At 46.4% G+C, this 26,984-nt stretch overlaps 1 protein-coding gene across 2 annotated transcripts in view; it reads left to right on the forward strand.

Annotated features, from left to right (window-relative positions):
* KDM3B (lysine demethylase 3B) overlaps window positions 1-26,984 on the forward strand; it is an 83,666-nt gene that overhangs the window by 37,984 nt on the left and 18,698 nt on the right. For both annotated transcript variants that reach the window (XM_008255093.5, XM_017341086.4), the window contains 8 exons: window positions 3,572-4,817; window positions 5,682-5,883; window positions 7,324-7,538; window positions 8,156-8,308; window positions 16,012-16,119; window positions 21,071-21,198; window positions 24,137-24,416; window positions 25,154-25,410. In XM_008255093.5, the coding sequence (XP_008253315.1) occupies window positions 3,572-4,817; window positions 5,682-5,883; window positions 7,324-7,538; window positions 8,156-8,308; window positions 16,012-16,119; window positions 21,071-21,198; window positions 24,137-24,416; window positions 25,154-25,410 (2,589 nt within the window). The remainder of the gene's footprint in view (window positions 1-3,571; window positions 4,818-5,681; window positions 5,884-7,323; window positions 7,539-8,155; window positions 8,309-16,011; window positions 16,120-21,070; window positions 21,199-24,136; window positions 24,417-25,153; window positions 25,411-26,984) is intronic.

Here is a 26,984-nt window from a genome sequence, read left to right on the forward strand (position 1 = left end):
ATATTTAAAAAATAACCAATAAATTAAAACTCTTTTAAAAAAATCTTTTGTTTAGCTTGGTTAGTTCTTTTTAATTAGAGTAAAATACACATAACACTGCTCTCGCCTGTTTTCCTGATAGACTGTATGTTTGTTTTGTTTTGTTTTGTTTTTAAGAGTTATTTATTTATTTGAAAGAGTTACAGAGAGGGAGAGGCAGAGAGAAGTCTTCTATCAGCTGGTTCACCCCCCAATGGCCAGGGCTGGGTGAGACTGAAGCCAGGAGCCAGGAGCTTTATATGGGGCTACCACATGGATATAGGAGCCCAAAGGCTTGGGCCATCTTGTATTGCTTTCCCAGGTGTGTTAACAGGGAGCTGGCTGAAAAGTGAAGCAGCTGGGACTTCATCTGGTGCCCATATGGAACACTAGCACTGCAAGCAGAGGCTTTACTTGCTGTGCACAGCACCAGCCCCTTTTGGTTGTTGAACTCTTTTATTTAGTAGAGCCATTGAGCCTTTGACTATAATGTAGCTTAAAAATGTTATCTCAGAAAATAAATATTAAGTTGAAAAAATAGGGGCCGGCATTGTGGTGTACTGGGTTAAGCTGCCTCCTGCAGTGCTGGCATCCCATATGGGCACCGGTTCAAGACCCAGCTGCTCCACTTCCAATCCAGCTCTCTGCTATCGCCTGGGAAAGCAGTAGAAAATGGCCCAAGTCCTTGGGCCCCTGCACCCGTGTGGGAGACCTGGAAGAAGCTCCTGGCTCCTGGCTTTGGATTGGCGCAGCTCCAGAGTTGCAGCCAATTGAGGAGTGAACCAGTGGATGGAAGACCTCTCTCTCTGACTGCCTCTCCTTCTCTCTTTGTGTAACTCTGACTTTCAAATTAAATAAATAAATCTTTTTAAAAATGAATACACATAGGATTTCCCATTTTAACCAATTTTTAGAAGATTGATTTATTTGAAAAGCAGAGTTAGGGATGTAGAGAAGGAGAGAAGGAGAGAGAGAGAGAGAAAGAAAGAAACAAACATGCGTGCATGAAAGAGAGTGAGTTACCTTCCATCCACTGGTTCACTTCCTAAATGGCCAGGACAGGGCTGGGCCAGGCTAAAGCCAGGAGCCTGGAACTCCATCCAGGGATCCCACATAGGTGGCAGGGGTCCAGGCACTTGGGTCATCTTCTGCTGTTTTTCCAGACAGATTAGCAGGGAGCTGGATCACAAGTGCAGTAGCTGGGGGGGCGGTGCCATGGCATAGTGGGTAAAGCTGCTGCCTGCAGTGCTGGGATTCCCTTATGGGTGCCGGTTCAAGTCCCAGCTGCTCCACTTCCTATCCAGTCTCTGCTATGGCCTGGAAAAGCAATGGAAGATGGCCCAAGAGTTCTTGGGCCCCTGCACCTACATGGGAAGACCTGGAGGGAAGCTCCTGGCTCCTGACTCCTGGCTCCTGGCTTCAGATCAGCACAGCTTTGGCCATTGCGACCAGTTGGGGAGTGAGCCAGCAGATGGAAGACCTCTCTTTTTTGTTTTTTTTTCTTTTTTTGACAGGCAGAGTTAGACAGTGAGAGAGAGAGAGAAACAGAGAGAAAGGTCTTCCTTTTTCCATTGGTTCACCCCCCCAAGTGGCCGCTTTGGCAGCGTGTTGCGGCCGGCGTGCTGCGCTGATCCGAAGCCAGGAACCAGGTGCTTCCTCCTGGTCTCCCATGTGGGTGCAGGGCCCAAGGACCTGGGCCATCCTTCACTGCCCTCCTGTGCCACAGCAGAGAGCTGGCCTGGAAGAGGAGCAACCGGGACAGAATCTGGCGCCCCAACCGGGACTAGAACCTGGGGTGCCGGCGCTGCGGGCAGAGGATTAGCCTAGTGAGCCATGGCGCCAGCCGGAAGACCTCTCTTTCTCTCTGCCTCTCCTTCTCTCTCTGTGTAATTCTGACTTTAAAATAAATAAATGAATCTTAAAAAGAAATGGAATAGCTGGACTCAAACTGATGCTCATATAAGATACTGGCAGTGCAGGCCAACACTTCTCCCACTACTGCACACCATTGACTCTCACTATTTTAACCATTTTAAAGTGTGCAATTCTGTTAAATTTCATGTATACACACTGATAAAATCATCACCACTATCTGGTTCCAGGAATTTTCATCATCCCAGAAGGAAACCCCCATATTCATTAAGCACCATGGAATAATTTTTATTTCTAATATTTTGAAATTTCTTTTTAGGGATATTATCCTCTACTACTTGAAAGTTAATTTTTATAGTAATCTGATTGACAAGTCAAGTGCTAGGATCTGAATTTTATTTAATTAAGTATTAAGTAAGAGCTCATATATATCTATGGTTATCTCTCTGTGTATATGTATTGGGGTCTATAATATATGTGGAAGTGTCCTATATCCACATAATCATTCACATGTAAAAGTTAACGTTTTATTTTTTTAAAAAATTGATTGATTGATTTGAAAGGCAGAGTTACAGGGAGGCAGAGGCAGAGAGAGCAGAAAGGTCTTCCATGCATTCATTCATTCCGCAGATGGCCATAGCAGTCGCAGCTGGGCCAGTCTGAAGCCAGAGGCCAGGAGCTTCTTCTGGGTCTCCTATGTGGCTGCTGGGGCCCAAGCACTTGGCCCATAGACTACTGCTTTCCCAGGCCATAGCAGAGAGCTGAATCTGAAGTAGAGCAGCAAGGACTTGAACTTGCGCTCATTTGGGATGCTGGCACTGCAGGCAGCAGTTTTATCTGCTACACCACAGCACCGGCCCCCAAATTTAACATTTTCAAGGTAAAAGGGAAGGAAGGTGTTTTATCATTTCATTATCCAGTTATACTGTATTTTTATTTGGCAGATATTGACAGTCTATACATTTCACCTCCAGAGTCTTGTTAACTCCTAGTTACAATAAAAGGTCTCAATAAATAGTATGTTTTCCTTTGACTTAGTATTGTTAAATATAATATTAATCAAGATTCAACTTTTAGGTTAACTTGAACCCATAAATGGATGGCTTCATTCCATAAGGAACCATCTTGTGGAATTCCAAATTAATTAAGAGAATATATTAATATGCTTATCATGGGACTAAAGTCACTTTTTATAAGATGGGCAGTTTTTAGTAGCTTAAATAAATCATTTACTAATAGCTTTTAAGGTCATTGAAATAGATTGCTCTTTCCAACTGTCTCTAGGTGTATTTTAAATTAAAAATTGTGCATGTTCAGGAACCCTTTCCCACAGTTCCCTAGTGGAGTCTCTCGACTTTGTAATACTATGGATACCAAGAAGCTGCCGCCACAACCTAAAACCATGCCAGCCAACTGGGTAACAGCCAAGGGAGTGGCAGGATGAATGACATCTTGCTATTTCTGGCTCCCCTTGCTAAAGATGCCCTCTCTGTGGTCTTTGGCAGATTTCTTCCCCATTGCTGGTAAAATCCAGTTCCAAGAACAAATCTGTGGAAATGTGACAGAGAAAAGTTAACCGTCTGACAAGAAATGTTGATCCAGCAATAGCTAGGTCAAGCAAAGAGATCTTTAGGTCATCCTGAGTAGCCAGCATCACTAACTCAAGCTGTCTTCCTTTCAGAATTCAAGAAATTCTATTTTGGCCTCTTCTGGATTTGGAGCATCCCTCCCAAGTTCTTCACAACCTTTGACTTTTGGAGGTGGAAGGAGTCAATCCAATGGAGTTCTAGCCACAGAGAACAAACCTTTGGGCTTTTCTTTTGGCTGTAGCCCTGCACCAGAGTCTCAGAAAGATTCTGATCTCTCCAAAAACTTGTTTTTTCAATGCATGTCCCAAACTTTACCCACCAGTAACTACTTCACTACGGTTTCAGAGAGTTTGGCTGATGATTCCTCTAGTCGGGACTCATTCAAACAAAGCCTTGAGAGCCTGAGCTCAGGCCTGTGTAAGGGCAGATCCGCTCTTGGAGCAGACACTAAGCCAGGCTCTAAGGCCGGCAGCTCTGTGGACCGGAAAGTGCCTGCAGAGTCCATGCCTACCCTCACTCCAGCCTTCCCAAGGAGCCTCCTAAATAACCGTACCCCAGAGAGTCATGAAAATCTATTTTTACAGCCCCCCAAACTGTCCCGAGAAGAGCCTTCTAACCCTTTCCTGGCATTTGTGGAGAAAGTCGAACATAGCCCTTTCAGCAGCTTTGCATCTCAGGCATCGGGTAGCTCTTCCTCTGCTACCACTGTCACCTCCAAGGCAGCACCCAGCTGGTCCGAGTCTCACTCTGCAGATTCGGCGTCTTTAGCAAAGAAGAAAACCCTCTTCATTACAACTGACTCCTCCAAGCTGGTGTCTGGTGTTCTCGGCTCAGCTCTTACCAGTGGGGGCCCAACCCTCTCTGCCATGGGCAATGGCCGCTCCAGCTCTCCCACCAGCAGCCTCACCCAGCCCATTGAGATGCCTACTCTCTCCTCCAGCCCCACAGAGGAGAGGCCAACTGTGGCTCCTGGGCAGCAGGACAATCCCCTCCTCAAAACCTTTAGTAACGTCTTTGGCAGGCACTCAGGCGGCTTTCTGTCCTCCCCGGCAGATTTTTCACAGGAGAACAAAGCTCCTTTTGAAGCTGTGAAAAGGTTCTCACTGGATGAGCGAAGCTTGGCTTGCAGACAGGACTCGGACTCCAGCACCAACAGTGACCTGTCAGATTTGAGCGATTCTGAGGAGCAGCTACAGGCCAAGACTGGCCTGAAGGGGATTCCGGAGCACCTGATGGGGAAACTGGGCCCCAATGGGGAACGCAGTGCTGAGCTATTGCTGGGCAAAGGCAAAGGAAAGCAGGCCCCCAAGGGCCGGCCTCGGACCGCCCCCCTGAAAGGTGATCCTGCTGGGGCTGTACATGGGCTTTGCATGGCATTAGCTTCCAATGCCTGTTGTGCTCTTGTGCAAAAGAGGCCGTCGCTTTGGTGGAAAGTTCTATAATCTCATGGAATTACAGAGCCAAAAGGGCCCAGCAGAGAGGCCCCTCATCAGACCTGGTTTAGGGCAGGATTGCATCTAAATCAGCACTCTAGGAGGGATATCTGTCCCATATAATGATAATCCCACAGAAGAGGACTCTTGATCTTTGTCATTGTGTTACTTTTGGTCAGAAACTATTTCCTTGTGTTTATCTTAGCCCTTTTTTCTTCGCCTTGGCCCATCGATTTTAACTTACTTCGGAGGCATTATTGACAACTGGTCTCCATTTCCACATAGCAGCTTTTTGTAGAACTGATGAAGCAAAGAGAATCCCCCTCAGATTGCTCCCTTGTGAAACACACATAAGGATTTTGACACCTCTCCCATCAACTTTCTCTGATGTGAGATTATAGTCCAAAAGTGTGCAAGAGAAAATCTGGAGGTAAAATTAGCTGTTTTCATTAGGAATCTGTATCCTATGGGAGCTAAAGATTAATTAACAGAATAGCCAGATCCTGAGAGACTAAAGGCTTCTGTCCCCTTGGCTTTTTAATATTTACAGTCAGAGTTTTGTGCAGTGGGCCACTTCCCACAAATTCTTCATGTACTGTAGTTCCCAGTTAAGGGCTCCTTGTTCCCGTTCTGGGTCCCTACTGAGTACATGCCCAAGTAGTGCAGTAAAGAGTAGCTTAGATCAGGGCAAATGTCTTTCCCTAAGAGGACATCTTATTGGGCTCTATTTTTCCTCTCATGACATCCTCTTCTCCCTCCCTTGCCACAGTTGGCCAGTCAGTGCTGAAAGATGTGAGCAAAGTGAAGAAGCTGAAGCAGTCTGGAGAGCCCTTCCTGCAGGATGGGTCATGCATCAATGTGGCGCCTCACCTGCACAAGTGTCGTGAGTGTCGCCTGGAGCGGTATCGGAAGTTTAAGGAACAGGAGCAAGATGATTCTACTGTAGCCTGCCGCTTTTTTCACTTCCGGAGGTACCCAGACTCCTCTCTTTGCCTCCATTCCCAGTTTTTGTTAGTGACGCATATTCTTCAATTCTTCTCTGAATTTGTAAATATCTCACCGTCCTCCTCCTCACTTTCCTTTACCCATTTGCTTCAAGTATTTGCCAAAACTCTGTAGTTTAGTAGTTTGGATTTTGAAGTGACATGTGGCTTTGTCCTCGGAGAATGGAAGTTGAGCAGTCTTAGTTACAGCCGTAGTTCAGAGTAGCAGATCAAAGGGAGCACAGGGGTCAGTTGCAGTAAAGTACAATAGAGTGATGAAAGCCTGCCGTAGAAGTTCTCTGACTCCTCCCTACTCAGTGGAATAGGAAGTGAGGGCCTTGTGGAGTGATAAATATTGGAGATTTGAAAAGAAAGAAGGTAGGAAGCAGTTATCCAGGAGAGGGAGTGCACCAGGAAACCAGACTGTCAGGCAATATTATGGGCTTGCCTGAGGTAGGTGGATGTCAGTGTATAAAGTGTGAGACATTAATGTCTTTATTTCTGTCACATTCAGTGCCATAGGGGCAGGTGTAAAACAGATGGATAAAAAAACTGATAATTTTGGTCACAGCTTCTTAAAGAATTGAAACCTACTGAGTGTTAACAAGCTTTTCTATTAGCAAAGAACAGAGTTGGTCCTCTGCATGCATTAACTCTCCATACATATGGGTTCTGCATCCACAGATTCAACCATGGATTGAAAATAGATTTAAGCCAACAACATTGATAAATGAACATGCAGAGACTTTTTTCTTGTCATTATTCCTTAAACAATATAGTATTAAAAACTATTTCCATAGCATTTACATTGTATTAGATATTGTAAGTAATCTGGAAATAATTTAAAATACACAGGAGGATGTATTGGTTAAATGCAAACTATGCAATTTTACCTAAGGGATTTGAGCATCTACGAATTTATCTCAAGTATCTCACATATGTTTTATATCACATGCTGAGGAGAGCTAGAACCAGTCCCCAAGGGATGACTGTACTGTGTTGGTTAAATATGGTGAAAATTCTTAGCTTGATTACTATTAAGTATCATTTTAGGTTCTAGTATTTTAGATGCATGTTAGTTTGCATTGCTTGTGCAGTTGGCCCTTGGTATCCGCAGCTAATGCATCTACAGATTCAGCCAACTATAAAAAATAGATCTGTGATGAACATGCAGAGATTTTTTTCTTATTGTGCCCCAAACAATACAGTGTAACAACTGTTTACATAGCATAGACATTGTATTAGGAATTAGAAACAATCTGGAGATGAGTTAAAGCATGTAGGAAGATATATACAGGTCCTATGCACATACTATACCCTTTTATACAAGGGATTGAGCATCCCAGAAATGGAAGGGAATGCCCTGGAATCAGTCCCCCGGGATACCAAAGGATTACTGTGTTTTCACTGTCTGCTTTCCTGTCTCAGGTTGATCTTCACTCGAAAGGGGGTACTTCGTGTGGAGGGATTTCTAAGCCCTCAGCAAAGTGATCCTGATGCCATGAACCTGTGGATTCCCTCTTCCTCCCTAGCAGAAGGGATAGACCTAGAGACCTCAAAATACATCCTGGCCAATGTTGGGGACCAGTTCTGCCAGCTTGTAATGTCTGAGAAGGAGGCTATGATGATGGTGGAACCACACCGTAAGGACCCTCTTGCTTGTCTTCCAGGAACTCCCACTTTGAAACTTTGATTTTCTTTTACCTAAAGGAGGATTGGGAGAAGTGGCAGGTGGCATTTTTTGTGGATGAATGAAAGCTTCAAGACTTCTCTTTGTACCAGCCTGTAGCAGAGGCTTTAACTGTATCCAGCAGACCTCATTCAGTCTTAGACAGTTGGGTGCGGTTTGCCCTAAATATTTTCAGTTTGCTTTGAACCAGTTTCAGTAAACAGTACCCTATGATTTCTGAATAAATGAAGTTCTAATGCGTGCCGTGTTTCACAGGAGAACCCACATTATTCAGACATTGATCATATTTCCATGTCTATAAGCTACTACTCCCTTTTCCAAACCAAGAAAAAATTATACCACGAAATTACACCCTAAATGTCAGGAGAAGAATCCTCTTATCTCAAACTACCCAGTGGGAAATTTTATAGTATCTTGCTTATTAACATGTAGCATTAATTCTCTGTGGACCCTAGGTTAAATCATATTCTCATAAACCCTTATAATACTAGAACAGCTTGAGTGTGGAATTGGGGTCTTTTGCTGCTTGTTAGGATGGCTAATACCTGAACTTCATTCTCTGTCCACCAGAGAAAGTGGCGTGGAAGCGAGCTGTGCGCGGTGTACGGGAGATGTGTGATGTCTGTGAAACAACTCTCTTCAACATCCACTGGGTCTGTCGCAAATGTGGATTTGGGGTCTGCCTTGACTGTTACCGGCTAAGGAAAAGCCGTCCACGCAGTGGTGAGCATATGTTGTCCTATGTTGATTCTAAAGGTAACTTTGTAGGTATGTGTCAGTCGAATTATGGCACTTGGAAATTGAAGCAAGAATGGGCATGATTACTTTTTGTGTCTATAGATACCTCTATTCTGGACTTAACTGTATAGCTTCACTGTTTTATTGTTAAGACCTTAAGATTGCCATTACTTTGCCTAACTGGGAAGGCTAAAATAAGCCAAGAAGAAAGATTTATTTATTTATTTTAAAGGCAGAGTTACAGAGAGAGAGATCATTTATCCCCTCGTTCACTCCCCAAATGGCCATAATAGCTTGAGCTGGGCCCATCCAATCTGAAGCTAGGAGCCAGGAACTTCCTCTGGGTTTCCCACATAAATGCAGAGCCCCAGTAACTTGGATCATCTTCCCCTGCTTTCCCAGGCACATTCTCAGGGAACTGGATCAGAAGTGGAGCTGCCAGAACTCAAACTGGTGCCAGTATGGGATGGCAGCACCACAGGTGGCAGCTTTACTTGCTATGCCATAGCACTTGCCCCAAGAATATCTCATCTTCCTTTTTAAAAAATATCTTTATAGAGAGATAATTCACGTACCATAAAATTCACCTTTTTACTTATTTATTTGAAAGGCAGATAGAGAAGACAGATCTTCTACTTGCTGCACTCCCCAAATGGCCATAACCCGTGGGTGAATTTTGAGCCAAGCCAAACACAGTAGCTGGGAACTCAATCCAAGTACCCCATGTGGGAGGCAGGTACCCAAGTACTGAGCCATAGCCTACTGCCTCCCAGGCTGTGCTTTAGCAGGAAGATGTATCAGAAGTTCAGTCAGGAGTTGAATTTAGACACTCAGATATGAGATGCCAGAGTCCCAAGCAGCATATTAAACTGCTTCATGAAATACCTACCCCACAGTTCACCTTTTTAAAATATACAGTCAGTGGTTTAATTCACAAAGTTCTACAACCATCACAAATATCTAATTCTATTTTCATCACCCCCCTCAAAAACTTTGTACCCGTTAGCAGCCATTCCCCAACCTTCTTTACCCAATCCTTGGTAACTACTGATTACTTTTTGTGTCTATAGATACCTCTATTCTGGACTTATCATATCAATGGAATCATGCAATATTTGGCCTCTTTTACTCAGCATAATGTTTTTTATTTATTTATTTTTTATTTATTTATTTATTTTTTTTGACAGGCAGAGTGGACAGTGAGAGAGAGAGACAGAGAGAAAGGTCTTCCTTTGCCGTTGGTTCACCCTCCAATGGCCGCTGCGGCCAGCGCGCTGCGGCCGGCGCACCGCGCTGATCCGATGGCAAGAGCCAGGAGCCAGGTGCTTTTCCTGGTCTCCCATGGGGTGCAGGGCCCAAGCACCTGGGCCATCCTCCACTGCACTCCCTGGCCACAGCAGAGAGCTGGCCTGGAAGAGGGGTAACCGGGACAGAATCCGGCGCCCCGACCGGGACTAGAACCCGGTGTGCCGGCGCCGCAAGGCGGAGGATTAGCCTAGTGAGCCGCGGCGCCGGCCTTATTTATTTATTTTGACAGGCAGAGTGGACAGTGAGGGAGAGAGAGACAGAGAGAAAGGTCTTCCTTTGCCGTTGGTTCACCCTTCAGTGGCCGCCGTGGCCAGCGCGCTGTGGCCGGCGCACCGCGCTGATCCGATGGCAGGAGCCAGGTACTTTTCCTGGTCTCCCATGGGGTGGAGGGCCCAAGGACTTGCGCCATCCTCCACTGCACTCCCTGGCCACAGCAGAGAGCTGGCCTGGAAGAGGGGCAACCGGGACAGAATCCGGGGCCCCGACCTGGACTAGAACCCGGTGTGCTGGCGCCACTAGGTGGAGGATTAGCCTAGTGAGCCGTGGCGCCGGCCACTCAGCATAATGTTTTAAAGTTTCATCCGTGTTATATAGCACATATCAGTAATCCATTCCTTTGTACTGCAGGTAATATGCCATAATACAGACACACTCAATTTTTTTCATCAGTTGATGGCTATTTAGATTGTCTCCACTTTGGGGTATTATAAATAATGCCATTGTTAGTCAGCGCCACGGCTCACTTGGCTAATCCTCCGCCTGCGGCACTGGCACCCCGGGTTCTAGTCCTGGTTGGGGCACCAGATTCTGTCCCAGTTGTTCCTCTTCCAATCCAGCTCTCTGCTGTGGCCTGGTAAGGTTGTGGAGGATGGCCTAAGTGCTTGGGCCCTGCACCCGCATAGGAGATCAGGAAGAAGCACCTGGCTCCTGACTTCGGATCGGTGCAGCGTGCCAGCCTTAGCAGCCATTTGGGGGGTGAACCAATGGAAGGAAGACCTTTCTTTCTCTTTCTCTCACTGTCTAACTCTGCCTATCAATAAATAAATAAATAATGCCATTGTAAATATTTGTATCCAAGTTTTTTTTTCTGTGTCCTTGAAGATTTATTTTAACTATTTGAAAGCCGCAATGACAAAGAAAGAGCCATAGACAGAGGATTTTCCATTTGCTGATTGACTCCCCAAATGGCCTCAATGGCCAGGACTGTGCCAGGCCATAGCCAGTAGCCAGGAACTCCTTCTGGGTCTCTCATGTGTGGCTAGGGCCCCAAATATTTGGGCCATCTTCCTTTTCCCAGGCACATTAATAGGGAGCTGGATTAGAAGCAAGGCAGTTGGAACATGAACTAGTGCTCTGATATGGCATGCCAACATCACAGGTGGTGGCTTAATCTACTCTGCCACAATGCTAGCCTCTTTGTGCAGGTTTTTGTGTGGACATGTGTTTGCAGTTCTTGGTTTTATGCCTAACAATGGAATTGCTGGGTCATATAATGGTTCTACATTCAAGCTTTTGAGGAACTGCCAAATTGCATTCCAAAGTAGCTGCACCATTTTTCAATACCACCAGAATGTATGAGGGCTCCAATTTTCCTATATTCACGCCAACACTTGTCATTCTTTGTCTTTTTGTTAGACTTCATACTGTTTGTGAAATAGCATCTCTTTGTGGTTTTGACTTACATTTCCCTGATGACTAATGATGTTTATTTTTATTTGTTTTCATCTGCTTAAAAGACAGAAACAGAGAAAAATATATCCACTGGTTCACTCCTCAGATGTCTGCAACATCCAGGGCTGGGCCACACTGAACCAGCAGCCTGTAACTCCATTTGAGTATCTCATTAGGGTGGCAGGCACCCAAGTACTTGAGTCAGGATCTGCCGCCTCCCAGGATGCATTAGCAGGAAGCTAGATTGGAAACAGAGTAGCTAGGACTTGAACCAGCACTCCAAATAGGATGTGGGCACCCCAGGCAGCAGCTTAACTTGCTGCCCCACAACACCCTGTTGTGAAGTATATTTTCATGTGCTTATTGTTCATTTGTTTATTTTTTCTGGAGAATGTCTACTCAGATTCTTTGTTTCTTTTGGTTACTGATTTATCTTATTACATGCCAACAGTCCTTGCCCCTTGATCTTCTCATTCTTCCTTCAGACATACAGTGTGACCATTATAACAGTGATTTATTTAAGATGTATTTTTTTGAAAGGTAAAGTCACCGAGATACAGAAGGAGAGACAGAGAGAGAGAGAGATCATCCATTCGCTGCTTTACTCCCTAAATGGCCACATGGTTAGGCCTGTGCTAGGCCGAAACCAGGAGGCAAGAGCTTCTGTGTCTCCCATGTAGGTACACGGCCCCAAGGACTTGGGCCATCCTCTGCTGATTACCCAGGTGCATTAACGAGGAGCTCGATTAAAAGTGTAGCAGTCAGGACTCGAACCAGCACCCATATGGGTTGCCAGCACTGCAGGCCATGGCTTAACCTGCTGCTCTACAGCACCGGCCCCAGCAGTGATTTATTTAGAGCTTAGGCTGCTAGAATTTGAAAGCTACTTCTGTGACATCTTGTTAGACCAACTATGGTATCTTAACCCCTCAGAATCTCAATTTCCTTGTCTGTAAAACAAAGGTAATTCCATTACTTCCCTTACAAAATTGTTGTTATATTGTATAAAGAGTGATTAGTAAAAAACATGACTATACACGACACATTCCATAAATATTAGCTGTTAGAATTCTTCCATTCCTCCTGTTTGACCCCTCTGCCATGATCAAGAAGTATACTAGGTAAAATATATGAAACTACAGTTTGAAACATTGGGCAATAGGGAATATGATCTGTGAGAGAAAGGAGACAAGGTGAGCCCTGCAATTGCCCTGGCTTACTGCCTAGAGTCAATTTGCAGGCTTCAGCAAAAGAAAAGGGAACTAAAACAGCCTGGCAACCTCAGAGTTGAGACAGAGATCAGAGTTTGAGAAGAATCAGAGTCCAGAAAAACTAGGAACTGCCCAGAGAGAACACCAGAAATTTCCAGAGATCCCCTCCATTTTTGCCTTTGTATTGTCTACCAACAAAATCCAGTACCCAGAAAGCTAATCACAAAGCTCTGGATTCAATCAGTAATTATCAGGTATGCAGAAAAGCAGGATGATATGATCAATAAGCTGGAAAAAAAAAAAGCAAGCAGTAGACACAAACCCAAAAATGACAATGGAATTGGTAGAAAAAGACCTTAGGAGCAGATGGTTGGCACGGTAGTTAAGATACTGCTTTGGATGTCTACATCCCATGTTGTGTTGCCTGTGTTTGAGTCCCAGCTCTGTTCCGCATTCCAGCTTCCTGCCGGAAGACAGCCAATGATGGCTCACTGCCACCCATGTCGGAAACCCAGGTTGAGTTCCAGATTGCTATTGTGCTGCTGTGGGCATTGAGGGAGTGACCCTGTGGATAGGAGATCTCTGTGTCTGTCTGTCTGTCTGTCTCTCTCTGCTTCTCCATCCCCCGCCTCCCCCGCCCCCCCACCCCCGTCATTCTCCCTCTCAGATAAATAAACTTTAAAACTATATATGGTAGTTGGTGCTGTGGTATAGCAGGTAAACCTGCCACCTGCAATGTTGACATCCCATATGGGCACCAGTTCAAGACCTGGCTGCTCCACTTCTTTTTTATTTCAAGATTTTTATTTATTTATTTGAGAAGTAGAGTTACAGACAGAGAGAGGGAGAGATTGGAGAAAGATCTTTTATCCACTGGTTTACTCCCCAAATGGCCACAATGGCCAGAGCTGGGCCAATCTGAAGCCAGAGGCCAGGAGCTTCTTCTGAGTCTCCCATGTGGGTGCAGGGGCCCGAGTTCTTGGACCATCTTCTGCTTCTTTCCCAGGCCACAGCAGAGAGTTGGATCTGAGGAGGAGCAGAAGGGCCTTGAACTGGTACCCATATAGGATACCAGCAGCGCAAGTGGCAGCTTTACCCACTACACCACAGCGCTGGTCGTGGCTTCTCCACTTCTGATCCTGCTCCCTGCTAAAGCACTTGAGAAAGCAGCTGAAGATGGCCCAAGCACTTGGGCCCCTGTGCCCACATGGGAGACCCAGAAGAAACTCTATACTCTTGGCTTGAATTGGCCCAACTCATCATTGGAACCATTTAGAGAGTAAAGAAGCAGGTGGAAAATTGATTCATTCATTCTCTCTCTCTCTCTCTCTCTCAATCTGCCTTTCAGATAAATAATAAATCTTTTGAAAAACCTGTATATGAAAACATAGATGGGCTGAAAGCAAAAAGATGGAACATGATATACTATATGTCTCATTCAATTCAAAAGAAGCCTAGGTGTTCATGAGCAGGAAGCTGGAATTGGGAACAGAGCCATGTTGTGGAAACAGGCACTCCAACAATGGACACAAGTGTCTTTTTTTCCCCCAAATATTTATGAATCCTTTAAAGATTTATGAACTATATGAATATCAGAAAAGGTAGATTTCAGAGCAAAGACTATTAGTAGTGGGGGAGGCATTTGGTGCAGTTGTAAAGATGCCACTTGTAGAGCATAGTAGGCCAAGCTTTCTGCTTGTGGCACCAGCATCCCATATGGATGCCGGTTTGTGTCCTGGCTGCTTATCTTCTGATCTAGCTCTCTGCTATGGCCTGGGAAAGCAGAAGATGGCCCAAGTGCTTAGGCCCCTGCACATGCGTGGGAGACCTGGAAGAAGCTCCTGGACTCTGGCTTCAAATCAGCCTATCTCTGGTCATTACAGCCATTTGGGGAGTGAACCAGCGGATGGAAGACCTTTCTGTCTTTCTCTTTCTGTGTCTGTAACTCTACCCCTCAAATAAATAAATAGGAAATCTTCAAAAAAAGATGCCACTTATGGCTCTGTTCTCAGTTCCAGCTTCCTACTAATAAACACCCAGGGTGACAGCAAGTGATGGCTCAATTAGTTGGATCCCTACCATCCACATGGGAGTCCTGGATGAAGTTTTTCACTCCTAGCTTCAGCCTGACCCAGCTTTAACTGTTTTTGGCCATTTGGGGAGTGAACCAGCAGATAGATATCTCTCTCTGTCACTCTGCCTTTCAAATTAATTAATTAGTTAATAAGAGGATATTCCAGGGACCAGCATTGTGGGATAGCAGGTTAAACCACCTGCAGTGCCAGCATTCCATATGGGCACTGGTTTGATTCCCAGCTACTGCACTTCTGATCCAGCTCCTTGCTAATGTGCCTGAGAAAGCAGAAGATGGCTCAAGTGCTTGGGCCATTGCACCAATTTGGAAAACCCAGAGAAAGCTCCTGACTCCTGGCCAGCCTGGCCCAGCTCTGGCCATTGTGGCCATCTGGGGAGTGAATCGGTGGATGGAAGACCTCATTCTCTCTGTAGCTCGCCTTTCAAATAAAAAATAAAACTTAAAAAAAAAAAAAAAAAGATATGCCAGTGGTAATAAGAATGTAGAGTTGTCATTATCATATTTACTAGGGAAACGCAATTAAAACCATAATAAAAAGCCAGGTAGCCACCAGAATGATTAAAATTTTAAAAACTGACAATATCAAGTATTGTGAGGATTTGGATGAACTAGAATACTGGTAGAGAGGACGGCGATGTGGCATAGCAGGTAAAGCCGCTGCCTGCAGTGTTGGCATCCAGTGTGAGTGCCAGTTCGAGTCCTGGCTGCTTACTTCCAATCCAGCTCTCTGCTCTGGCCTGGGAAAGCAGTAGAGGATGGCCCGGATACTTGGGCCCCTGCACCCACATTTGGGGCCTGGAGGAAGCTCCTGGCTCCTGGCTTTGGATCAGCATAGCTCCGGCATTGCAACCATCTGGGGAGTGAACCAGCAGAAAGAAGAATTCTCTCCCCCCCCCCCTCTCTCCCTCTCCCTCTCTCTCTCTCCCTCTCCCTCTCCCCCCTCCCTCTCCCCCTCTCCCTCTCCCTCTCTCTCTCCCTGTCCCTCCCTCTCTCCCTCCCTGTCCCTCCCTCCCTCCCTCTCTCCCTCCCTCTCTCGCTCTATCCCTTCCTCTCTCCCTCCCTCTCCCGCTCTTTGCCTCTGCCTCTCTGTGGCTCTGCCTTTCAAGTAAATACAGAAGTAGAGTAACCCTACACAAACTGGCACCTGTGTGGGATGCTGGCATTGCAGGTGGCTGCTTTATCTGGTTTGCCACAGCACAGGCCCCCCTAATGCTTTTATTGAAACTCATTGTGATATACAATGAGTTTAAGTTGTTGAGTTTATTGTAGGTAAATTATACTACAGCAAAGCATATTTTTAAAAGGTAGCTGTTAACCTTCTTTGTTTATGGTTCTGAAACTCCCAGTCACTGAGAAAGATCCATCTTGTGACCCATTGTGAAGTTATTTTGTTTCTGTTTCAGAGACAGAGGAGATGGGTGATGAAGAAGTTTTCTCCTGGTTGAAGTGTGCAAAAGGACAGTCACATGAACCAGAGAATCTCATGCCCACCCAGATCATCCCTGGCACAGGTAGAGAAATGCCTTTTTCACATTTCACATATGAAAATATTTGCACGTGTTTTTGTTTGTTTGTTTGTTTGTTTTGACAGGCAGAGTGGACAGTGAGAGAGAGAGAGAGAGAGAAAGGTCTTCCTTTTGCCGTTGGTTTACCCTCCAATGGCCGGCGCAGGCCAGCGCGCTGCAGTCGGCGCGCTGCGGCCGGCGCATGGCGCTGATCCGATGGCAGGAGCCAGGTACTTATCCTGGTCTTCCATGGGGTGCAGGGCCATCCTCCACTGCACTCCCTGGCCACAACAGAGAGCTGGCCTGGAAGAGGGGCAACCGGGACAGAATCCGGCGCCCCGACCAGGACGAGAACCGGTGTGCCAGCGCCGCAAGGCGGAGGATTAGCCTAGTGAGCTGCGGCGCCAGCCTGCATGTGTTTTTAATTGAGATACTCATATACCATAAAATTTGATGTAATGGTTTGTCTTTACCAGAGGGTTTTTTTTTAAATGTCTATTAATGAATTCAAATGCTGGTTTCTTTCTTTTTTTTTTTCTTTCTTTTTAAGATTTATTTCTTTTTAAAGTCAGAGTTACAAATTGAAAGGGAGAGACAGATATCTTTCATCTGCTGGTTTACTTCCCAGATGGCTGCAACAGCAAGCACTTAGCCTTACAAAGCCAGCAGCCAGGAGCTTCAACCGGGTCTGCCACGTGGGTGCAATGGCTGAAGGACCTGGGCCATCTTCTGCTGCCTTCCCAGGCCATTAGCCAGGAACTGGACCAGAAGTGGAACATCTGGGAAACCAATCAGCACCCATCTTAAAGGATGCCAGCATCATGGGTGGCAGCTTTACCCACCTTGCCACAAAGCTGCGCCTGCCTGATTTTTTTTTTTTTTTAAAGATTTATTTATTTATTTGAAAGTCAGAGTTACACAGAGAGAGAGCTCTTCCATCCGATGGTTCATTCCCCAATTGGCCACAACGGCCAGAGCTGTGCTGATTCAAAGTCAGGAGCCAGGAGCTTCTTTTTTTTTTTTTTTTTTTTTTTTTTTTTTTTGACAGGCAGAGTGGACAGTGAGAAAGAGACACAGAGAGAAAGGTCTTCCTTTGCCGTTGGTTCACCCTCCAATGGATGCCGTGGCTGGTACGCTGCGGCCGGCGCACTACGCTGATCCGATGGCAGGAGCCAGGTACTTTTCCTGGTCTCCCATGGGGTGCAGGGCCCAAGTACTTGGGCCATCCTCCACTGCACTCCCCGGCCATAGCAGAGAGCTGGCCTGGAAGAGGGGCAACCGGGACAGAATCTGTAGCCCCGACCAGGACTAGAACCCGCTGTGCCAGCGCCGCAAGGCGGAGGATTAGCCTAGTGAGCCGCGGCGCCGGCCCAGGAGCTTCTTTTGAGTCTCCCATGTGGGCACAGGGGCCCAAGGACTTGGGCTATCTTCCACTGCTTTCCCAGGCCACAGCAGAGAGCTGGATGGAAAGTGGAGCAGCCAGGTCTTGAACTGGCGCTCACTTGGGATGCCGGCGCTTCAGGCCAGGGCCTTAACCCGCTGTGTCACAGTGCCGGCCCCTGCCTGATTTTTTTTTAAGCCTTATTTTTTTTGAGAATTTGAGCCTTTAGATGTGTGTTAGAGAGCATGTGGCCACTGCACACTCTGCTACCCATTTCTCGTCAGAGGAGCTAGTAATATTTCCAGACATCATTCCGCATTCCCATGGTTGGCTGAGCCTGAATAAAAAAAGCCAGTCCCTAGGCTTCCAGAAAGTACTCTGGTTTTAGGCTTGCAAGAATCTAACTGAAGGTAGTCAAATCTCTTAACTGCTTAGGGAAGGGAGCTAGCTTAAAAGAAGGAAATAAAGATTATTTTTGTGTCACAATCCCATTTTCTCCAAAAATTCTGATTTCTCCAAAAATCTATGTATTAACATAGATTCAGTATAGATAGGTGAATCCACACAACTAATGCCTATATTCTCCTCCACGTAAGAGAGCTTTTGAGGGTGTGGGCACCCCTTAGGTCCTTTATACCCTGTTGCTTCCACATTGAAGGTCTTCCTTTTTTGCCGCTGGTTCACCCTCCAATGGCCACCGCGGCCGGCGCGCAGCGGCTGGCACACCACGCTGATCCGAAGGCAGGAGCCAGGTGCTTCTCCTGGTCTCCCATGAGGGTGCAGGGCCCAAGCATTTGGGCCATCCTCCACTGCACTCCCGGGCCATAGTAGAGAGCTGGCCTGGAAGGGGAGCAACCAGGACAGAATCCGGCGCCCCAATCGGGACTAGAACCCGGTGTGCTGGCACCGCTAGGTGGAGGATTAGCCTATTGAGCCGCGGCACCGGCCACACATTGAAGGCTTCTTGAACACAGTGATGGGTAAGCTGTCTGCTGGTCTAAGCATGGTTAAATGTTTCCCCGTGTAAAATTTCCATTGATTTTTTTTTTTTTTTTTTTTTTTTTTTTGACAGGCAGAGTGGACAGTGAGAGAGAGAGACAGAGAGAAAGGTCTTCCTTTGCCGCTGGTTCACCCTCCAATGGCCGCCGCGGCCGGCGCGCTGCGGCCGGCGCACCGCGCTGATCCGATGGCAGGAGCCAGGAGCCAGGTGCTTTTCCTGGTCTCCCATGGGGTGCAGGGCCCAAGCACCTGGGCCATCCTCCACTGCACTCCCTGGCCACAGCAGAGGGCTGGCCTGGAAGAGGGGTAACCGGGACAGAATCCGGCGCCCCGACCGGGACTAGAACCCGGTGTGCCGGCACCGCAAGGCGGAGGATTAGCCTAGTGAGCCGCGGCGCCGGCCTTTACTTTTTTTTTAAAGCTGTAACCTACAGTAAAGTGTACAATTCAAAATGTTTATCTCTCTTGAATATAAGTAATGTGCCCCTACATTTTCTCCTGGAAAATACCCTATTAATATTTACTAAAGGAGGGAGAGACATTATTGCTTAGCATGCACAGAACTTTTGGACTTGATACAAATTTAACGTGGATTAAAGTCTAAGTGCTTAACATTTCCCAACTTGATGCACTTACCTTGGCAAATGACTTGACTTCTCTAAGTCTCGGTGTGATCATGAAAACTTGAGGACAAAAATAGCTACCTTACAGAACTCTAAGAATTGAGGCAGATAATGTAAAGAAGATCCTTAAAACAATTTGTTCAGGGACTGGCATTGTGGCATAGTGGGTTAAAACACCACTTGCAATGCCAGTATCCCATTATGGGCTGTAGTTGGAGTCCTAGTCGCTCCAGTTCTGATCCAGCTCCTTGCCCAGTGCACCTGGGAAAGAAGTAGAGGATGGCCCAAGTACTTGGACTCCTGTACCACATGGGAGACCCGTATGAAGCTCCTGGCTCATGGCTTAATTCTGGCCCAGCCCTGGCCGTTGCAACCATTTGGGAAGTGAACCAGCAGATAGATAGATAGATAGGTAGATAGATCTCTTTCTCTTTTTCTTCTCTCCCTCTCTTTCTCAAACTGTGCCTTTCAAATAAATAAAGAATTCTTTTTTTAAAAAAAGATTTAATTTATTTTATTTGAAAATCAGTTACACAGAGAGAGAAGGAGAGGTAGAGATAGAGGTCTTCCATCCAATAGTTCACCCCCCAGGTGGCCGCAACAGCCAGAGCTGCACGGTTCTGAAGCCAGGAGCCAGGAGCTTCCTCTGGGTCTCCCACATGGGTGCAGGGGCCCAACAACTTGGGCCATCTTCTGCTTTCCCAGGCCATAGCAGAGAGCTGGATCAGAAGTGGAACAGCAAGGACTCGAACCTGTGCCCATATGGGATGCTGGCACCTCAGGTAGCATGTTAAAGCCCTGGCCTGACGCGTGGGCATCCCATATAGGCGCCAGTTCTAGTCCTGACTGCTCCTCTTCCTATCCAGCTCTCTGCTATGGCCTGGGAAAGCAGTGGAAGATAGCCCAAGTCCTTGGGCCCCTGTGCCCGCATGGGAGACTCGAAAGAAGCTCCTGGCTCCTGACTTTGAATCAGCACAGCTCTGGCCGTTGTGGCCAATTGGGGAATGAACCATCAGATGGAAGACCTCTCTCTGTGTAACTCTGACTTTCAAATAAATAAATAAATCTTTTTAAAAAATAAATAAATAAACAATTTATGTATGTATGAGGGGGCTTCTAAAAGTTTATGGAAAAATGGAACTGGAAGATAATGTGCTTTTTCCATGAACTTTTTTTTTAACGATTGTTTCTTTAAAGGCAGAGTGAAAAAAAAAAAAGGCAGAGTTAGGGGTCAGCACTGTGGTGGAGCAGGTAAATCTGCTGCCTGCGGTGCTGGCATCTCATATGGGCAGTGGTTCAACTCGGCTACTCCACTTCCAATCCAGCTCTCTGTTATGGCCAGGGAAAGCAGAGAAGATGGCCCGAGTCTTTGGGCCGCTGCACCCATGTGGGAGACCAGGAGGAAGCTCTTGGCTCCTGGCTTCAGATCGGCACAGCTCTGGCTGTTGCTGCCAACTGGGGAGTGAAACAACAGATGGAAGACCTCTCTCTCTCTCTCTCTCTCTCTGCATCTCCTTCTCTGTGTAACTCTGACTTTCAAATAAATAAATAAACCTTTAAAAAAAAAGGAAGGAAGGAAAGAAAGAAAGGCAGACTTAGAGAGAGGTAGGGAGAAAGAGGGGTCTTCCACCCACTGGTTCACTCCTGAAATGGCTGCAGTGGTCGGAGCTGTGCGGATCTGAAGCCAAGAGTCTGAAGCTTCTTCCGGGTTTCCCACATGGGTACAGGGGCCGAAGGACTTGGGCCATCTTCTACTACTTTCCCAGGCCATAGCAGAGAGGTGGATCAGAAGTGGAGCAGCCTGGACTTGAACTGATGCCCATGTGGGATGCCGGCACTGCAGGTGGCGGCTTTACCCACTATGCCACAACACCATCCCCTCTATGAATTTTTTTGAATCTTGCTAGTACAAATGTTGTTGTGTCGATTGACATTATTAATTTATTTTTCTTAGCTCTTTATAATATTGGAGACATGGTACATGCTGCCCGTGGCAAGTGGGGAATTAAAGCAAACTGTCCTTGTATAAGTCGGCAAAACAAATCTGTGTTGAGACCTGCTGTCACCAATGGGATGTCACAGGTAAAGTGTATATGGGTATAACTGAGTGACTCAAATTCTTAGGACCAGAAAATACCTCATTTTCACCTCTGTTGTTCCTTGTTTTTATGGAATTCCTGGAAAAATTAAGGTATGGGTAAGTCGTTCTAGAAAGAGTCCAAAAAAAATTTATCCAAGGGCACTTTAGTTACCTTTGACTGTTATGATTTCTGTACATTCACTTTTTTTTTGTTGGACAGGCAGTTAGTGAGAGAGAGAGACAGAGAGAAAGGTCTTCCTTTTTCCATTGGTTCACCCCACAAATGACCACTACGGCTGGCGTGCTGCGCCGATCCGAAGCCAGGAGCCAGGTGCTTCCTCCTGGTCTCCCATGCGGATGCAGGGCCAAGGACCCGGGCCATCCTCCACTGCCTTCCCAGGCCACAGCAGAGAGCTGGACTGGAAGAGGAGCAACCGGAACAGAATTTGGTGTCCCAACCGGGACTAGAACCCGGGATGTGGCACCACAGGCGAAGGATTAGCCTAGTGAGCTGTGGCGCTGGCCTGTACATTCACTTTTAAACCAGTTCAGGCTTGGTTGATAAATAGCACAAAGAGATTCTTTGCATCTTTTTTTTTATATATATAAGATTTTATTTATTTATTTGAGAGGTAGAGTTACAGACAGTGAGAGGAAGAGACAGAGAGAAAGGTCTTCCTTCCGTTGGTTTACTCCCTAATGGCCGCAACAGCCGGAGTTGCACCAATCCAAAGTCAAGAACCAGGAGCTTCTTCCTGGTCTCCCATGCAGGTGCAGAGGCCCAAGCACTTGGGCCATCTTCTACTGCTTTCCCAGGCCGTAGCAGAGAGCTGGATCGGAAGTGGAGCAGTTGGGCCTTGAACCGGCGCCCGTATGGGATGCCGGCGCTGCAGGTGGAGGATTAACCTACTGAGCCACAGCCCCGAGATTCTTTGCATCTTATGATGTATACCTCAAGGTGTTTGAATTGTGGAAGAGTGTAGGAAAGGTGACTCAGCCGGCGCCACGGCTCAATAGGCTAATCCTCCGCCTTGTGGCGCCTGCACACCGGGTCCTAGTCCCGGTCGGGGCGCCGGATTCATTCCCGGTTGCCCCCCTTCCATGCCAGCTCTCTGCTGTGGCCCGGGAGTGCAGTGGAGGACGGCCCAAGTGCTTGGGCCCTGCACCCGCGTGGGAGACCAGGAGAAGCACCTGGCTCCTGCCTTCGGATCAGCGAGCGTGGTGTGCCGGCCGCTGCGCACCAGCCGCGGCGGCCATTGGAGGGTGAACCAGCGGCAAAAAAGGAAGACCTTTCTCTCTGTCTCTCTCTCTCACTGTCCACTCTGCCTATCAAAAATAAATTAAAAGGCCGGCGCCACGGCTCACTAGGCTAATCCTCCGCCTAGCGGCGCCGGCACACCGGGTTCTAGTCCTGGTCGGGGCGCCAGATTCTGTCCCGGTTGCCCCTCTTCCAGGCCAGCTCTCTGCTGTGGCCAGGGAGTGCAGTGGAGGATGGCCCAAGTGCTTGGGCCCTGCACCCCGTGGGAGACCAGGAAAAGCACCTGGCTCCTGGCTCCTGCCACCGGATCAGCGTGGTGCGCCGGCTGCAGCGCGCCTCCGCAGCGGCCATTGGAGTGTGAACCAACGGCAAAGGAAGACCTTTCTCTCTGTCTCTCTCTCCCTCACTGTCCACTCTGCCTGTCAAAAAAATAAATAAATAAATAAATAAAATTTAAAAAAAAAAAAAGGAAAGGTGACTCAGAATACCATTGTTCTTCTCAGCCATATCTCTGAAGGTATATGGACTTATCTCTGGGTTCACCTTAAGTATAGAGGACAGAAATATGGAATTGGCCCACTGAGCTGGACTCATTCTTTTTTTTTTTTTTTTTTTTTTTTTCTGACAGGCAGAGTGGACAGTGAGAGAGAGACAGAGAGAAAGGTCTTCCTTTTGCTGTTGATTCACCCTCCAATGGCCGCTGTGGCCAGCGTGCTGCGGCTGGCGCACTGCGCTGACCCGATGGCAGGAGCCAGGTACTTATCCTGGTCTCCCATGGGGTGCAGGGCCCAAATCCTTGGGCCATCCTCCACTGCACTCCCTGGCCACAGCAGAGAGCTGGCCTGGAAGAGGGGCAACCGGGACTAGAACCCGGTGTGCCCGCACCGCAAGGCAGAGGATTAGCCTAGTGAGCCGCGGCGCCAGCCTTGAGCTGGACTCATTCTACCCTCAAAGTAATCCTAAGGCTCTAAGAAGAAGCAGTGGTTTTCTCATTGCTTTGTCACACACAGAGGTCCTTCTGATTTGGTAATCACTGGTTTGAACATGCAGTTGTTTTTTAAAAAAACAAAAACACACAGAACCAACTGTTGATCCCATGAGGCTTTTCTAGAATACTACCAACACATGGTCAATGATAAGAGGCACAAGGATTACTGCTGAAGGATCTAGAGACATATTTCCAGAAGAGTTGACCTATAAGAATAAACTATTTGGAAAATTTAATAATCAAGTAACAAACATTTATTGAGCTTTTATATGTGCCAGAACTTTGCTAAGTCCTTTTAATCTCTGCTATAGCAGAGAGCTGTATCAGAAGTGGAGCGGTTGAGACTTGAACTGGTGCTCTTACAGAATGCCAGCACTGTAGGCGGTGGCTTTACCCGCTACACCACAGTGCCAGCATGCAATGGATTTTAATCTCCAATTTGCCATTATAGGAATTGTTTCAGGCATGGTAAATAAATATTTTAGGTTATAAACTTCAAGACTTGTTCACTGCTCTTCCCACATCTATCACAGTTTGGCACAGAGTGAGACCTGATAAATATATGCTGTATTGCAGAATGAATCAAATAATTTATGGGACAGTTTTGGATTATTCTTCCCAGACCCATTTAGTGTCAGAAGCCATTACTAATACCAAAGAACATACTCTAACTATGTTTGCTTCTCTGGTTTAGCTTCCTAGCATCAACCCTAGTGCCTCTTCTGGAAATGAAACTACCTTCTCAGGCGGAGGAGGAACTGCATCGGTAACAACTGCAGAGACCGACCACGTTCCCAAAGCCGACAGCACTGACAGCAGATCTGAAGAGCCTCTGAAAGCAGACAGTTCAGCAACAAATAGCAATAGTGAGCTAAAAGCCATCAGGCCTCCTTGCCCCGACACAGCCCCACCCTCCTCTGCCCTGCACTGGTTGGCAGATTTAGCAACTCAGAAGGCTAAAGAAGAAACAAAAGGTGAGATAAACACAAGCCTCTGCCCTGTCAGTTAATGAGACCCGTGGGTTATTTGGGGATTCTTTAATTCACAAATTACCATCCTATTTATGAAACTACCACTTGCTTTCTCTGGCTGGGCACATAAAATGAAGGAATCTCTCTCGCCTTTTTACTGAAGTGGAGCTTTTTTTAAAAAGTACATGCCTGGGCCCTAGGCTGGGCATCTTTAATCAGAGTTGATCATGGATTTAATAAGCTTCCCAAATGGTTCTGTCATGCAACCAGGGTTGAGAGCTAGGCTTAGAACAGTAATTTTCACTGGGTACAAGAACCAAGTCGGGAACTATTAAAAGTGCAGATTCCAGGGGCAGGGGTGGAATAAAAAATGCAGATTCATGTGTCCTACCCACAACTATTAAATCAGAATCTCTTAGAGTAAGATCAAGTCTCCGTTTTTAACAGGTACTCTGGGTAATTCCAGTACTGGTTCCAGAAACCCACTTGAAATAAATGCTGACTTAGTGAAGAAGATGAAAGGTAGATGGGAACAAAAGAAGTAGGAAATTTTCTCCTTGGCTATTAAACCTCCTGTTTTATAGCTTGTCAGGCTTGGCCCAGGCAAACCATCCATAGTTTGAGGGACAGGGGAGGAGAGGGTGTTTTCTCTTTCCCAGTGGCTAATTTTTAGGAGTCAGTTGCATGCTGGATATTCCTTATTGTGCCTAATGCTGTTTTTCCTGGTTATGTTCTTACAGAAGCAGGGTCCCTGAGGTCGGTGCTCAATAAAGAGTCTCATTCACCCTTTGGGCTGGACTCGTTCAACTCTACTGCAAAGGTCTCTCCATTGACTCCAAAGCTTTTTAACAGTCTGTTACTGGGTCCCACTGCCTCTAACAACAAAACCGAAGGCTCTAGCCTTAGAGACCTCCTCCACTCTGGGCCTGGAAAGCTTCCTCAAACCCCCCTGGACACAGGCATACCCTTCCCCCCGGTCTTCTCTGCATCTTCAGCAGTAAGTGTCAACAGCTCCAGCCTTTGTGCTTTTCCATGAAAACACCATCAGAGGTCTGGTGATTGGATTAGGGGGTATGTGGGTGATTTGTGTCTCTATATTGTCAAAGTGACACGATTGCTCTTTACATTAAATTCTGGAAATGTCTGAGAATATTTTAAGCAGTGAGTGAGCCTTTTGTCCTATGTTGAGATGTCAGTAAAAGTTGATATTTTCAGTCAGCGTCAGAAAAGTTACTATATTGCTCACCTGATTTTCTTGATAATGACAGACTAAATTTGGCCAGGGTGGGATGGCAGTGAGGGTGTGAGGAATTGTGATGCAGCTACAACACTGATATGCCACATCAGAGCACCAGTTTGAGTTAGCTGTTCCACTTCCAATTCAGCTCTATGCTAATATGCCTGGATAAGCTGCAAAAGATGGCCCAGATACCTGGGCCCCTGCCACCACGTAGGAGACCGGGATGAAGTTCCAGGCTGCTGGCTTCAGCCTGACCCAGCCCTAGCTGTCAGCCATTTGGGGAGTGAACCAGTTAATGGAAGATTTCTCTGTCTCTCCTTCTCTGTTGCTCTGCTTTTCAAATAAATAAGTAAATCTTTAAAAACGAATTTTTTTAACCTAAGAAGGTCTATTAGTAGTATTCTCCTGGGTATCTAATGTCAAAGTTTTATCATATCTTAGACTGAACCCCCAATCTGCCTATAAGCCTGCTCCTCCTTAGTTTTCTTCTCTTGATAAGTGGTATCTCCAGCCTTCCAGTTGCTCATGCCAAAACTCTCAGGCTTGTTTGGGTTTCCCTTCTCTTACATTTCTTATCAGTCTGCAAATCCTTTCACTTTGGTCTTCAGATGTCTTCACAATCCACACATTTCCTCTCTGGTCTAAGCCAACATCCTCTCAGGCCTAAAATTTTACAGTAAGTTCTTTATAGCTGTCCTTGATTCTGTCATTCACAGCTTAGCAGCCATGATAATCCTTTTGAAGTTGAAGTCACATCATGTCACCTAAGTCCACCATTCTCCTGGGGCTTCCGATTTCTCATTAAGAAAAGCAGAGTGTTATAGTGGACTAGGAGCCCTGGCTCTGTCTGTGCTTCCTCACCTGTTCAGCTTCAGCTGCGTCTCTTCCTCTTGCTTACTCTGTTGTAGCCACACCTGCCATCTTATTCCTTGAAGGTGGCCTGGCATACTCTTCTTTACATTCTTTGCACCTGTTATTTCTTCCACCTGGAATTCCTTTCCCTTATAACCAGTGGTTTGCTTCATTAGATTCCTTGCTTCCCTCCTGAAATGTCATCCTCAATAAGCCCTTCTTTATATGAGAGTACTTTAGAAAGTTCATGGAAAATTGAATTAAAAGAAAAATGTATTTTGGCACAAATACTGAAATCCATTTATGGTTTCTTTATTATATGCATTCCCATAAACTTTTTGAAAACCCCACAGATGTATGGATTTCTTTTTTTTTTGGGGGGGGGGGAGGTGGGGAGTCTTCGAAATAAACTCACTTTGGGGCCAGCATTGTGAAATAGTAACTTAAGTCACTACTTGCAATGCCAGCATCCCATACTG

This window comes from Oryctolagus cuniculus, chromosome 6 (genome assembly GCF_051225735.1).
Source record: "Oryctolagus cuniculus isolate XC-2025 breed Fujian yellow rabbit chromosome 6, ASM5122573v1, whole genome shotgun sequence".
In the NCBI taxonomy this organism is placed as follows: Eukaryota; Metazoa; Chordata; class Mammalia; order Lagomorpha; family Leporidae; genus Oryctolagus; species Oryctolagus cuniculus.